The 11,854-nt window shown below is 42.2% G+C and overlaps 1 protein-coding gene across 6 annotated transcripts in view; it reads left to right on the forward strand.

Moving 5' to 3' along the window:
* Positions 1–11,401, forward strand: part of Nup205 (nucleoporin 205) — a 75,042-nt gene extending 63,641 nt beyond the window's left edge. For 4 of the 6 annotated variants that reach the window (XM_021653556.2, XM_021653558.2, XM_060380180.1 and 1 more), the window contains exons 39-43: positions 7,842–8,008; positions 8,699–8,822; positions 9,236–9,364; positions 9,966–10,039; positions 11,058–11,401. In XM_021653556.2, the coding sequence (XP_021509231.1) occupies positions 7,842–8,008; positions 8,699–8,822; positions 9,236–9,364; positions 9,966–10,039; positions 11,058–11,210 (647 nt within the window). In that variant the 3' untranslated portion in view covers positions 11,211–11,401. The remainder of the gene's footprint in view (positions 1–7,841; positions 8,009–8,698; positions 8,823–9,235; positions 9,365–9,965; positions 10,040–11,057) is intronic. The other 2 variants (XM_021653560.2, XM_060380182.1) reach the window with 1 other exon arrangement.
* The last annotated feature ends 453 nt before the right edge of the window (positions 11,402–11,854 follow it).

Consider the following 11,854-nt stretch of genomic DNA (forward strand, 5'->3'; position numbering starts at 1 on the left):
TCAGTTCATGTCAGAGGCAGTCCCTCTTCACATTACTATGTAACCCAATTGGACTCTGAACTGCCCTGAGCTACATCTGTGCAGGGGTTCTGGGTTATCTCTATGAATACTCCTTGGTTGGAGTATGAGTCTCTGGGAAGTTCCCTGTGTTCAAATTTTCTTGTTCTGTTGCTCTCCTTGTGGAGACCCTGTCCTCTCCAGCTCTTACTATTTCCCAGTTCTTACATAAAATTCCATTCACTCTGCCCAACAGTTGCCCATCAGGCTCAGCATCTGCTTTGATAGTCTGAAGGACAGAGGCTTTCAGAGGCCCTCTGTGGTAGGTTCCTAGTTTGTTTCCTGTTTTCTTCTTCTTCTGATGTCCATCCTCTTTGCCTTTCCGGATTGGGGATTGGACATTTTAGTTAGGGTCCTCTCTCTTGCTTAGATTCTTTAGATGCACAGGTTTTAGTGGGTTTCTCCTATGTTGTATGTCTATATGAGTGAGTATATACCATGTGTGTCTTTTGCTTCTGGGACAGCTCACTCAGGATGATCCTTTCCAGATCCCACCATTTACCTGCAAATTTCATGATTTCCTTATTTTTCATTGCTGAGTAATATTCCATTGTGTAGATGTACCACAATTTCTGCATCCATTCTTCAGCTGAGGGCCATCTGGGTTGTTTCCAGCTTCTGGCTATTACAAATAAAGCTGCTACAAACATGGTTGAGCAAATTTCCTTTTTGTGTGCTTGAGCCTCTTTTGGATATATGCCTAGGAGTGGTATGGCTGGATCTTGGGGAAGCACTATTCCTAGTTGTCTGAGAAAACACCAGATTGATTTCCAGAGTGGTTGTACAAGTTTACATACCCACCAGCAGTGGAGAAGGGTTCCCCTTTCTCCACAACCTCTCCATCATGTGCTGTCACTTGAGTTTTTGATCTTGGCCATTCTCATGGGTGTAAGGTGAAATCTCAGGGTTGTTTTGATTTGCATTTCCCTAATGGCTAGTGAGGTTGAGCATTTCTTTAAGTGTTTCTCTGCCATTCGGTATTCCTCTACAGAGAATTCTCTGTTTAGCTCTCTTCCCCATTTTTTAAGTGGGTTACTTGGTTTGCTGCTTTTCAGCTTCTTTAGTTCTTTATATATACTGGATATGAGTCCTCTGTCAGATAAAGGGTTGGTGAAGATTCTTTCCCAATCTGTAGGTGGTCGCTTTGTTTTGATGATGGTGTCCTTTGCTTTGCAGAAGCTTTTCAGTTTCCTGAGGTCCCATTTATTGATTGTTGCTCTTAGAGCCTGTGCTGTTGGTGTTCTGTTCAGGAAGTTTTCCCCTGTACCAATGAGTTCTAGGGTATTTCCCACTTTTTTTTCAAGCCCATTTAATGTGTCTGGTTTTATGTTGAGGTCTTTGATCCACTTGGACTTCAGTTTTGTGCAGGGTGATAAGTACGGATCTATTTGCATTTTTCTACATGTAGACATCCAGTTGGACCAGCACCATTTGTTGAAGATGCTATCTTTTTTCCATTGTATGGTTTTGGCGTCTTTGTCAAAGATCAGGTGTCCATAAGTGTGTGGGTTTATTTCTGGGTCCTCTGTTCGGTTCCATTGATCCACCATTCTGTTTCTATGCCAGTACCATGCAGTTTTTAAAACTGTTGCTCTATAGTACATCTTAAGATCAGGGATGGAGATACCTCCAGAAGATCTTTTATTGTAGAGGTTTGTTTTAGCAATTCTGGGTTTCTTGTTATTCCATATGAAGTTGAGAATTTTTCTTTCCAGGTCTGTAAAGAATTGTGTTGGTAATTTGATGGGCATTGCATTGAATCTGTAGATTGCTTTTGGTAAGATGGCCATTTTTACTATGTTAATCCTGCCAAGCCATGAGCATGGGAGATCTTTCCATCTTCTCATATCTTCTTCTAGTTTTTTCTTCAGAGATTTGAAATTTTTTTCATACAAGTCTTTGACTTCCTTGGTTAGGGTTACTCCAAGGTACCTTATGTCATTTGTGGCTATTGTGAAGGGTGTTGTTTCCCTAATTTCTTTCTAAGCCCTTTTGTCTCTTGTATACAGGAGGGCTACTGATTTTTTTGAGTTAATTTTGTATCCGGCCACTTTGCTGAAGGTGTTTATCAGCTGTAGGAGTTCCCTGGTAGAGTTTTTGGGGTCACTCACATATACTATCATATCATCTGCAAATAGTGATAATTTGACTTCTTCCTTTCCAATTTGTATCCCCTTGATCTCCTTCAACTGTCTTATTGCTCTAGCAAGGACTTCCAGAACTATGTTGAAGAGATATGGAGAGAGTGGGCAGCCTTGTCTTGTCCCTGATTTCAGTGGGATTGCTTTAAGTTTCTCTCCGTTCAGTTTGATGATGGCTGTATATTGCCTTTACTATGTTTAGATATGTGCCTTGTATCCCTGATCTCTCCAATACTTTAAACATGAATGGATGTTGGATTTTGTCAAAGGCTTTTTCAGCATCTAGGGAGATTATCATGTGGTTTTTTTCTTTCAATTGGTTAATATGGTGGATCACATTGATGGATTTCCGTATATTGAACCACCCCTGCATACCTGGATGAAGCCTACTTGGTTATGGTGGATGATATCTTTGATGTGTTCTTGTATTTGGTTTACGAGTATTTTGTTGAGTATTTTTGCATCAATGTTCATAAGGGAGATTGGCCTGAAGTTCTCTTTTTTGGTTGGGTCTTTGTGAGGTTTAGGTACCAAGGTGACTGTGCCTTCATAGAATGAGTTTGGTAATGTTGCTTCTGTTTCGATTTTGTGGAATAATTTGAAGAGAATTGGAGTTAGCTCTTTTTTGAATGTCTGGTAGAATTCTGCGCTGAAACCATCAGGTCCTGGGCTTTTTTTTAGATGGGAAACTTTGGATGACTGCTTCTATTTCCTTGGGGGATATAGGACTATTTAATTGATTTACCTGGTCCTGATTTAGCTTTGGTAAGTGGAATCGATCAAGAAAATTGTCCATTTCATTTAAATTTTCAAATTTTGTTCCGTATAGACTTTTGAAGTAAGTCCTAATGATTGCTTGGATTTCCTCAGTGTCTGTAGTTATGTCCCCCTTTTCATTTCTGATTTTGTTGATTTGGATGGTGTCTTGCTGCCTTTTAGTTAGCTTGGCTAAGGGTTTGTCTATCTTGTTGATTTTCTCAAAGAACCAGCTCTTGGTTTCATTGATTCTTTGAATTGTTTTATTTGTTTCTAATTGATTGATTTCAGCCCTGAGTTTGATTATTTCCAGCCGTCTGCTCCTTCTTGGTATGTCTGCTTCTTCTTTTTCTAGGGTTTTTAAGTGAGCCATTAAGTTGCTTGAATGCACTGTCTCAAATTTCTTCTTGAAGGCACTTAGTGCTATGAGCTCTTAGCACTGCTTTCATTGTGTCCCACAAGTTTGGGTATGTTGTGTCTTCATTTTCATTGAGTTCTAGGAAGATTTTAATTTCTTTCTTTATTTCTTCCCTAAAAGACCCAGCTGTCTTTTAGTAGCAAGTTGTTCAGTTTCCATGTATGTGTAGGCTTTTTGCTTTTTCTGTTGTTACTGAGGTCCAGCTTTATTCCATGGTGATCAGACAGGATACAAGGGATTATTTCAATCTTCCTGTATTTGTTGAGGCTTGCTTTGTGACCAACTATGTGGTCTATTTTGGAGAAGGTTCCATGAGGTGCTGAGAAGAAGGTAAATTCTTTTGTGTTTGGGTGTAAAGTTCTGTAAATGTCTGTTAGGTCCATTTGATTCATGACCTCTGTTAGAGATATTGTTTCTTTGTTTAATTTCTGTTTAGTTGACCTGTCCTTTGTTGAGAGTGGGGTGTTGAAGTCTCCCACTATTAGTATGTGGGGATCTATGTGTGGTTTAAGTTTTAGCAATGTTTCTTTCACAAATGTGGGTGCCCTTGTATTTGGGGCATAGATGTTCAGGATTGTGATGTCTTCTTGGTGGAATTTTCCCTTGATGAGTATGAAGTGTCCTTCCCCATCTCTTTTGATTAATTTTGGTTGAAAGACTATTTTATCAGATATTATAATGGCTACTCCTGCTTGCTTCTTGCGTCCATTTGCTTGAAAAGCCGTCTTCCATCCCTTTACTCTCAGGTAATGTCTATCTTTGTGACTTAGGTGTGTTTCTTGTATACAACAGATTGCTGGGTTTTGTTAAGCATCCATTCTGTTAGTCTGTGTCTTTTTATTGGAGAATTAAGTCCATTGATATTGAGAGAGATTAATGACCAGTGGCTGTTAGATCCTTTGAATTTGATGTTGGCTGTGGTCATACGGTTGTGTGCTTGGTTGCTTTTTGTTTTACTGTAGTGGGGTTATTTATTTCCTGTGTTTTCTTGAATGTAGCTAGCTTTCTTGGGTTGTATTTTCCCTTCCAGTGTCTTCTGTAATGCTGGATTTGTTTGTAGGTATTGTTGAAATTTGTTTTTGTCATTGAATATCTTGTTTTCTCCGTCTATGAGGACTGAGAGTTTTGCAGGGTATAGTAGCCTGGGCTGACATCTGTGTTCTCTTAGGGTCTGCATGATATCTGTTCAGGCCTTTCTGGCTTTCATAGTCTCTGTTGAAAAGTCAGGTGTGATTCTAATGGGTTTGCCCATTAGAATATGTTACTTGGCCTTTTTCTCTTGCAGCTTTTAGTATTTTTTCTTTGTTCTGTATACTTACAGTTTTGATTATTATGTGGCGGGAGGATTTTCTTTCCTGGTCTAATTTATTTGGTGTTCTATAGGCCTCTTGTATTCTTATTGGCCTCTCCTTTAAGTTGGGGAAATTTTCTTCAATGATTTTGTTGAAAATATTTTCTGGGCCTTGGTGCAGGGAATCTTCTTTTTCCTCTATTCCTATTATTCTTAGGTTTTGTCTTTTTATGTTGTCTTGAATTTCTTGGATGGTCTCTGTCAGGAATTTTTTAGATTTAACATTTTCTTTGACAGATACATCTATTTCTTCCACACCTGAGATTCTTTCTCCCATTTCTTGTAGCCTATTGGTTATGCTAACCGCTGTAGGTCCTGCTTTCTTCCCTAAATTCTTTCTCTCCACAATTTCTTCCATTTGTGTTTTTTTTTAATTTTTCCAATTCTATCTTCAGGTCTTGAGCTATTTTGTTGGTTTCCTTCCCCTGTCTGACTGTGTTTTCATGTTTTTCTGTCAATTCCTTCAGCTGTTTGTTTGAACAATCCACTGTTTCTTTTATTTCATTCAGTGATTTAAGCATTTCCTCTCTAAAGGCCACATACTGTTTGGCTGCAGCTTCTTCTATTTCTTTTCGTATTTTGTTTGTTTCCTCTGTTATCATCTTCTTGAGCATAGATGTTAGGTCGTCTCCTTGAATTGCATTTATGCTGGGGTGTCTAGGGCTATTTGCCCCTGGATAACTGGGTTCTGGAGATGCCATAATGCTCTGGCTTTTGTTGGTTGAACTTTCACGCTGTCCTCTACCCATTGGGCTATCTTAGTTGTTTGAATTTAGTTTCTGGTTGTTCCTGGACTGTTGTAGTGGAGAGAATCCCTTTGGCAGGAAGATGGTTTTTCCTCAAGGAAGCCTTCCCAGCTTTTTGGGTATAGTCCCTGGATGTCTGGTGTTTTTCAGGAGTTGCTACAGCTCACCTCAGGCATAGAGACCTGGGTGGTAACTGTGGTCCTGATTAGTCAAGAGGGCTCTCCTCTCACCGGGAGAAGTCCTGGAGAAAGCTGCCCTCCTTCTGGGTTTCTTGCTGTAAATTTAGTAATCAGCTGCTGTAACCTGTGTGTCCCGTGGTTTGGTCGGTTTTGTTAGGGATAACTGGATGCCCCTTAGGGCAGTATCTGGGGGTTGATCTCAGGGTTCCGGGTCTTTTATAGGTCTGAGGTTGGGGCTCTGTGCCCCAGAACCCAAGAGGTAATCTGTGGCGGGTGAGTACTGCTCTGGTGTCTTGGGGCACTCAGTTCTGTCTGTAAGGAATAGTTGGTACGAAGCAGGCCTCTGGGCTGGCGGAGTGTGCGCCCACCTGCTAGTCTGCGGGAGCTGAGTTTCCAATCACTCTGTGCTCTCTGTTTGGGCCCAGATCTGTGATGGCTGGCCGTACTCACCTGTTTGCGATCTGCAGTCTGCTAGACTTTCCCTAGGTGACCCCAGCAGCACGGTTTCTTTCTTCTCTGTGGGGTCCTCTCCGGACAGGGGTTCCCAGTCCCTGTTGTACTGGGGCACACAGCTTGTCTGTACCGCTGAGCTGAGCGCAAAGCTCTCCGCGCATGGCAGGAGCTCGGCTGTGATGGCGGCAGAGACCTTCCGGGGAAAGACTGGGTGACCTGCGATCAAACCCGCAACCCTGCTTCCACGTGGGGTCCCCCGCGACTGGGACTCCCAGTCTCAGGTACCCTTGTGCCCACGGATCAGCCTGGGAAAGTGACTGGGACATGCCCGCTTCCGGCTCCAGCCCGGAGACCCAAAGCCTGCGTTACCCGGGATTTCTTCCGGGTTCTGGCTGGGTAGCCGTGAGCGGACCCGACCGATGCGCGTGGGAGCCTCCCCTCACCTGGGAGACACGATCGATGTAGTTTTAGGGTCCCGAGTTCAGTCTCCTGGTCTCTGCACGGAGAGTGCTGTCCTGCTCCTCAGACACGCTGTTCTCCCGGCGCCGCCATCTTGGCTCCCCCGACACACATTTTACCACCCAGGCTATTCTTAAACTAAATTTGTAGCCCAGGCTGTTCCTAGACTTACTGTTCCTTTGCAGCCTTACTGGAAGGTAGCCAAGTAAAAGGCAAGTGTTGCTTTGTTTTGCTCCCAGAGGAAGTTGTTACAGTGAAACAGGTTAAAATTAAATCCAGTTAATTTTTCAAATATTTCTTGGGGATAGTGGCATTAAGCTGTCAGTTCAGCAACCAGAACAGTGCAGATTAGAAGTAAATACATGTAGCTGGAACCAGTGGGTAACATGAGAATTGTTTGACTTTGGGTCAAGAACTCCTTAAAGTGTGTATGGTCTGTGGGACTGGAGAGGTGGCTGCAGCCCAGATAAGAGCACACACCGTTATTGCGGGGGACCCAGGTTCAGTTCACAGCACCAGCATGGTGGCTCACACCATAGGTGCACAAGGTGCATGTACATGCATGTAGGCAAAACTCTTACACAGAAAATAAGTCTGTAAAAGGTGTATCTGGCTGTGTGTGCAATTTTAATAAGTCTTAGATCTTACCTAATAAAGGACACCCACAGCTGTGTTTCTCAAGGACTCCAGTTGTGTGTGTACTTAACTGCAGTAGCATTTAGCCTCCTGTTCTTTGACCCAACAGAGGGTGCTTGCTTGCTTGCTTATTTATTTGTTTGTTTATTTATGAGATTGATTTTCATCTCATGTGCCCAGATGTTTTGCCTGCATGCATGTCTGTACCTTTTGGGTGTAGTGCCTCTGGAGGCCAGGAGAGGGCATCAAAACTTCTGGAACTGGAGTCCTAGAAGGCTGGGATTCAAGAGCTGGCTTTCACTGGAAAAGTAGCCAATGATCTTCAACCATTAAGCCATCTTTCCAGCCTCAACAGTGGTGTTTAAGTGTAATCTTGGGTTGTTATTAATCATAGCCTACATGACCTAAAGTACAGAACATCTTTAATTTTTACGGGTAGCTTCAAATTCATATAAGGTTGTTTCCTCAGAGTGAGGCTCATTCATTGCACGCCAGCTGTGCTGACCCTTGTGTTTTCCCCAAATGTAAGAAACTCAGCTATGATATTTGTGGTAATGGAGAACTGCATTAATGTTCTCCTCTTTTAAAACAAATGAAATCCATACAAATGCATCTAAGTGCAACCCTGTTTCTATTACCTGTCAGATACCCAGGTTCCAGTCGTTCCATATTGGCGCCTGCCTGGCTTGGGCATTATTGTCTACCTGCTGAAACAGAGCGCCAGTGATTTCTTTAGCTATTATGACAGTCACCGACGCAGTGTCAACAAGCTGCAGAATGTAGAACAGCTTCCCCCGGATGAGATAAAAGAGGTATGAACCTTGTAATGGGCGGGGGGTGGGGGGAGGAGTGTTTGAAAAGTCGTTGCATAGGGGCCGAGGTGCTGGGCTTGGGCCGGGAGCAATGATGATCTACTCTGTGTCTAAAGGGTTTGCAGTGATTTTCCTCCCATGCACCTTGTGAGCATGGACCTCGTGGCTCAGAACAGCCCACTAGCTTCTCCTTCTCAAGAAGATGGGAGGCGCCTGCCCTGGTAGATTGCTCCCAGGAATCTCTTTAAGTGCTGTAGAAAAACAGAGCTTGCTGCTGCAGATGTTTTCACAGCAAAACTTGGGCAGTTGCCTCTGTCTTCAGAATCTTCATTTGTTAGAGAAGTTTCCAAACAGATGGGATGGCATGTCAGTCTTGATTACTTTATCTCTGACACACATCCACATTCCACTCTCCCCAGAAGATACATGACAAATTCATGCCAGTTTAGGACATGGAAGGCTGGTGGGCCACTTGTTAGAAGTGTCTGTCCAGCAGACTTTCAAAGGCAGCAGGTAAAACATTCATGTGGGGACTGACTGCTCTTTTGTTTGACTCTCATTTTCTTGACTAATAAACTCTTTGTCCATAAGGCAGTATTAATACTTTTGAGCATTTTCACAGTTCTTAGTATAACAACCTGTTCATAGTAGATTAAGTTGTTAAAATTTCTGCTTCTTTCTTTTCCTTAGTTGTGCCAGTCTGTGATGCCTGCTGGCATTGATAAAATCTCTACTGTGCAGAAGTGTGTCTTAGCAAGACGGCGGCTGGTGAAGCTGATCAACAACCGTGCCAAACTGCTCTCCCTCTGTTCCTGTATCCTTCTGCAGCCACAGCCCTGAGTGCAGACCCTAAAATGTTGCAGTACCTACTTCATTCTTACATTATTCTGCTAGAACCATATGGAAAAGGGCCTGTTTTTTTTTTCCCCCAGTAAATACCTGGTTTATTTCTCTGTCGTTATTTTTAGTCTCATCTTCTAGAGTAGCAAAGAGTGCTATAAAATATACAGATGCTTTCTGTCTGGGAGGGGGGCTGGTGTGCAGTGTGGGCATCACCTCCCATAGTTTGCATTAAGCCTTTCCTGAAGCATGTTTAGTGGAACTTCACCCCTGTTTCCTAGAGCAAGTTCATATGCATAATCAAGCACAGGCTCTTCCTTTTCTCCTCCTCTGAATCTGGTTTGTACAAAATACTCAATGGGATTCTTCTTTAATCTGAACTCCCAGTTATCATAGAGACCTGCCTGTTTATTCTTTGGCGCCACCTGGAGTATTACATGCTACATTGCACGCCAATGGATTCCCAAGATTCATTGTTTGCCTCTAGGACTTTATTTAAAAGCAGAAGACTACAAGGTGAGCTGTACTCAAAACAAATGAGCCAGAAATGTATATACATCCTAGTGACCTGAAAAGCTAGCACCTCTTTCTGTTTTGTTTGTTTTTTGCAGCAGGTATTGTTTTATTGCCCAGACAGGTTCTAAAATCCTGGGCTTGATTGAGCCAGCCTCCCGAGTAGCTGGACTGGATGTACAACACCTACTACTCCAAGCAACCTTAATTTTATGTGTTTCATTACTCAGTGAGTGCTAGAGAGCTAAATAGTAAACACAGCTGTGTTTTGCATCTTACATTCTGCCATGGGAAATTATTCTGGAGCCTGTTCATTGGTTGTCCTTCATTTTCCTATAGTTAAGTTTGTCGTATCTGTAGAGTCACAGCTAATTTTCTGGAAGAATAGACACAGGACATTGCTCTTGTGCTAGGGCGGGCCCTGAGATGGGTGAACAGGCGTTATACTCATGAGACTCATCCTGGATGTGCTTCCCAGGTGTCTAGTGTTCAGAGCTGAACTTCAGGCCCTAATCTCTTGTTCTTCTTGTGCTGCTGCTGCCAGAGCCTCTGCTGTGCAGTAGGCAGATTTGCAGAGCTGCTTTATACTGTCTTTTATCTCTAGATTCCTTTTCCTCAGAACCCAATCTGGACTTCAGAAGTGGGATGACTCAAGTGAACCAACATGATATAGACCAGGTAAGGTCTAAATCTGTCCTCATTTACCTTGCTCTTTAAAAGGGAAGCCTGAATTTGTTGATAAGATAGAAAGTAAATGTTTCTTTTCATGCTCTAAAGACTTTTTTTTTAAAGAATTCTTTATGTGTATATAAAAGTATATATGAAAGTCTGTCTATATGTATGTGTACCATGTGTGTGCCTGGTACCCTAATAAGCTAGAAAAGGGCTTCAGATCCTTGGAACTAGAGTTAGAGCTGGCTCTGAGCTGCCTGATGTGGGTGCTGGAAATTGAACGCTGGTCCTCTGTAAGAGTAGCAAGTACTCTTTAAGAGTGTACCCATCTTTAGCCTGGCACTTACTCTTAGTGACTTGAGAAAGAATACTTATTTTTATGTATGGATGTTTTGCTTGCATGTATGTCTGTGCACTATGCGTGTGCCTGATGCCCACAGAGGTAAGAAAAGGGCATCAGTTCCAGGTTTCCTGGAACTGAAGTTACAGATGGTTGTGAGCTCCCATGTAGGAATTGAACCCAGGTCCTCCGGAAGAGTAGTCACTGCTCTTAACCAGTGAGTCATCTCTTGAGCCCCTTAACAACTTTTGGTGTGGCTTTTAGGAGTTATTTTTTTATGTATATCTGTACATTAACATCAGCGATTATGGCTATTTAAGATACACCTGTAATTTACACATATTTGTACAGGAATTAAAACCACAAAAACATTCTGAGGTAGAAATGTAAATTTTTAATTCATTTGGTACCCCATTACAAAAATCTGATAGTATTTTACATTCAAAAGTACCTTTTGTGAGTGTGTGTGGGGGTGAGGTGGGAGTGGGGTAGTGGTGGTACTGGGTTTCAAACCCAAGGCCTTGCACATGTTCGGCAGATGCTCTTCCTCTGAACTATGCTCTCACCTTACTTTTTCTAAGAAAGACTGCGTTAGAGTAGTTTAACAGTGGTCTAAATTGGGAGACAGAATGAAACACCGGAGAAAGCAATGCAATAATAAAAGGATATTTGTGTTACCTCCAGCTTCAGTCTGATGCCATCAATGCTTTTGGAGAATCACTTCAGAAGAAACTTCTGGACATTGAAGGGTTATATTCAAAAGTTCGATCCCGCTATAGTTTCATACAGGCTCTTGTCAGACGTATTCGTGGCCTGCTGAGGATATCAAGGAACTGAGAACTTTGTTTACACTCTTCTGTAGAAGAGATGGACTGAGGAAAACCCTCTCCTTTTTATAGATGACTTTATTTCTAAATTATGACCAAAAGATATTTTGCTATTTCTTTCTTTATATGTGGACATCTTTTCTGTAAAGCTCTGCCTCATTTCATCCTCTCTGTGAACAATAAAATACTTTTTAAAAACAAAGCAAATGTATGTCAGTCTTTTGAAATTATTGGACTCTGAATATAAAATGTTTTTGATATTGGTGGTTTCCCCCTGGTCAGATGGTGAACGCACAGCTAAAGAATAGTTTGTTTTCAGTCATTGCGTGTACTTCATGCTTTTGTGATGCTCACGTACGCTAGCATAGAGTGGTTAATGAACTACAGCCTCACTTGTGCTGTGAAAATGAATGACTAAAAAAAGTCAAGCTGTCTCCTATAACTAGCATTTGCCTCTCCTGAATTTCAAATGGCAGAACAGTCTGTCTTTGTTTCCTTGAAAGGATCCTGGCGGTTCTTAAATTAATCATCTGCCCATATTCTCATTAATGTCATTACCACCGATGAAAAGATTAATCACTGCCCTCCCGTGTCCATCAGTGGAGGTATGTTTTCCCTTCCAGCATGAGAGGCTCTGAGAGCTGAGGCCTGGCT

The sequence above is a fragment of the Meriones unguiculatus genome, chromosome 3 (assembly GCF_030254825.1).
Source record: "Meriones unguiculatus strain TT.TT164.6M chromosome 3, Bangor_MerUng_6.1, whole genome shotgun sequence".
Classification (NCBI taxonomy): Eukaryota; Metazoa; Chordata; class Mammalia; order Rodentia; family Muridae; genus Meriones; species Meriones unguiculatus.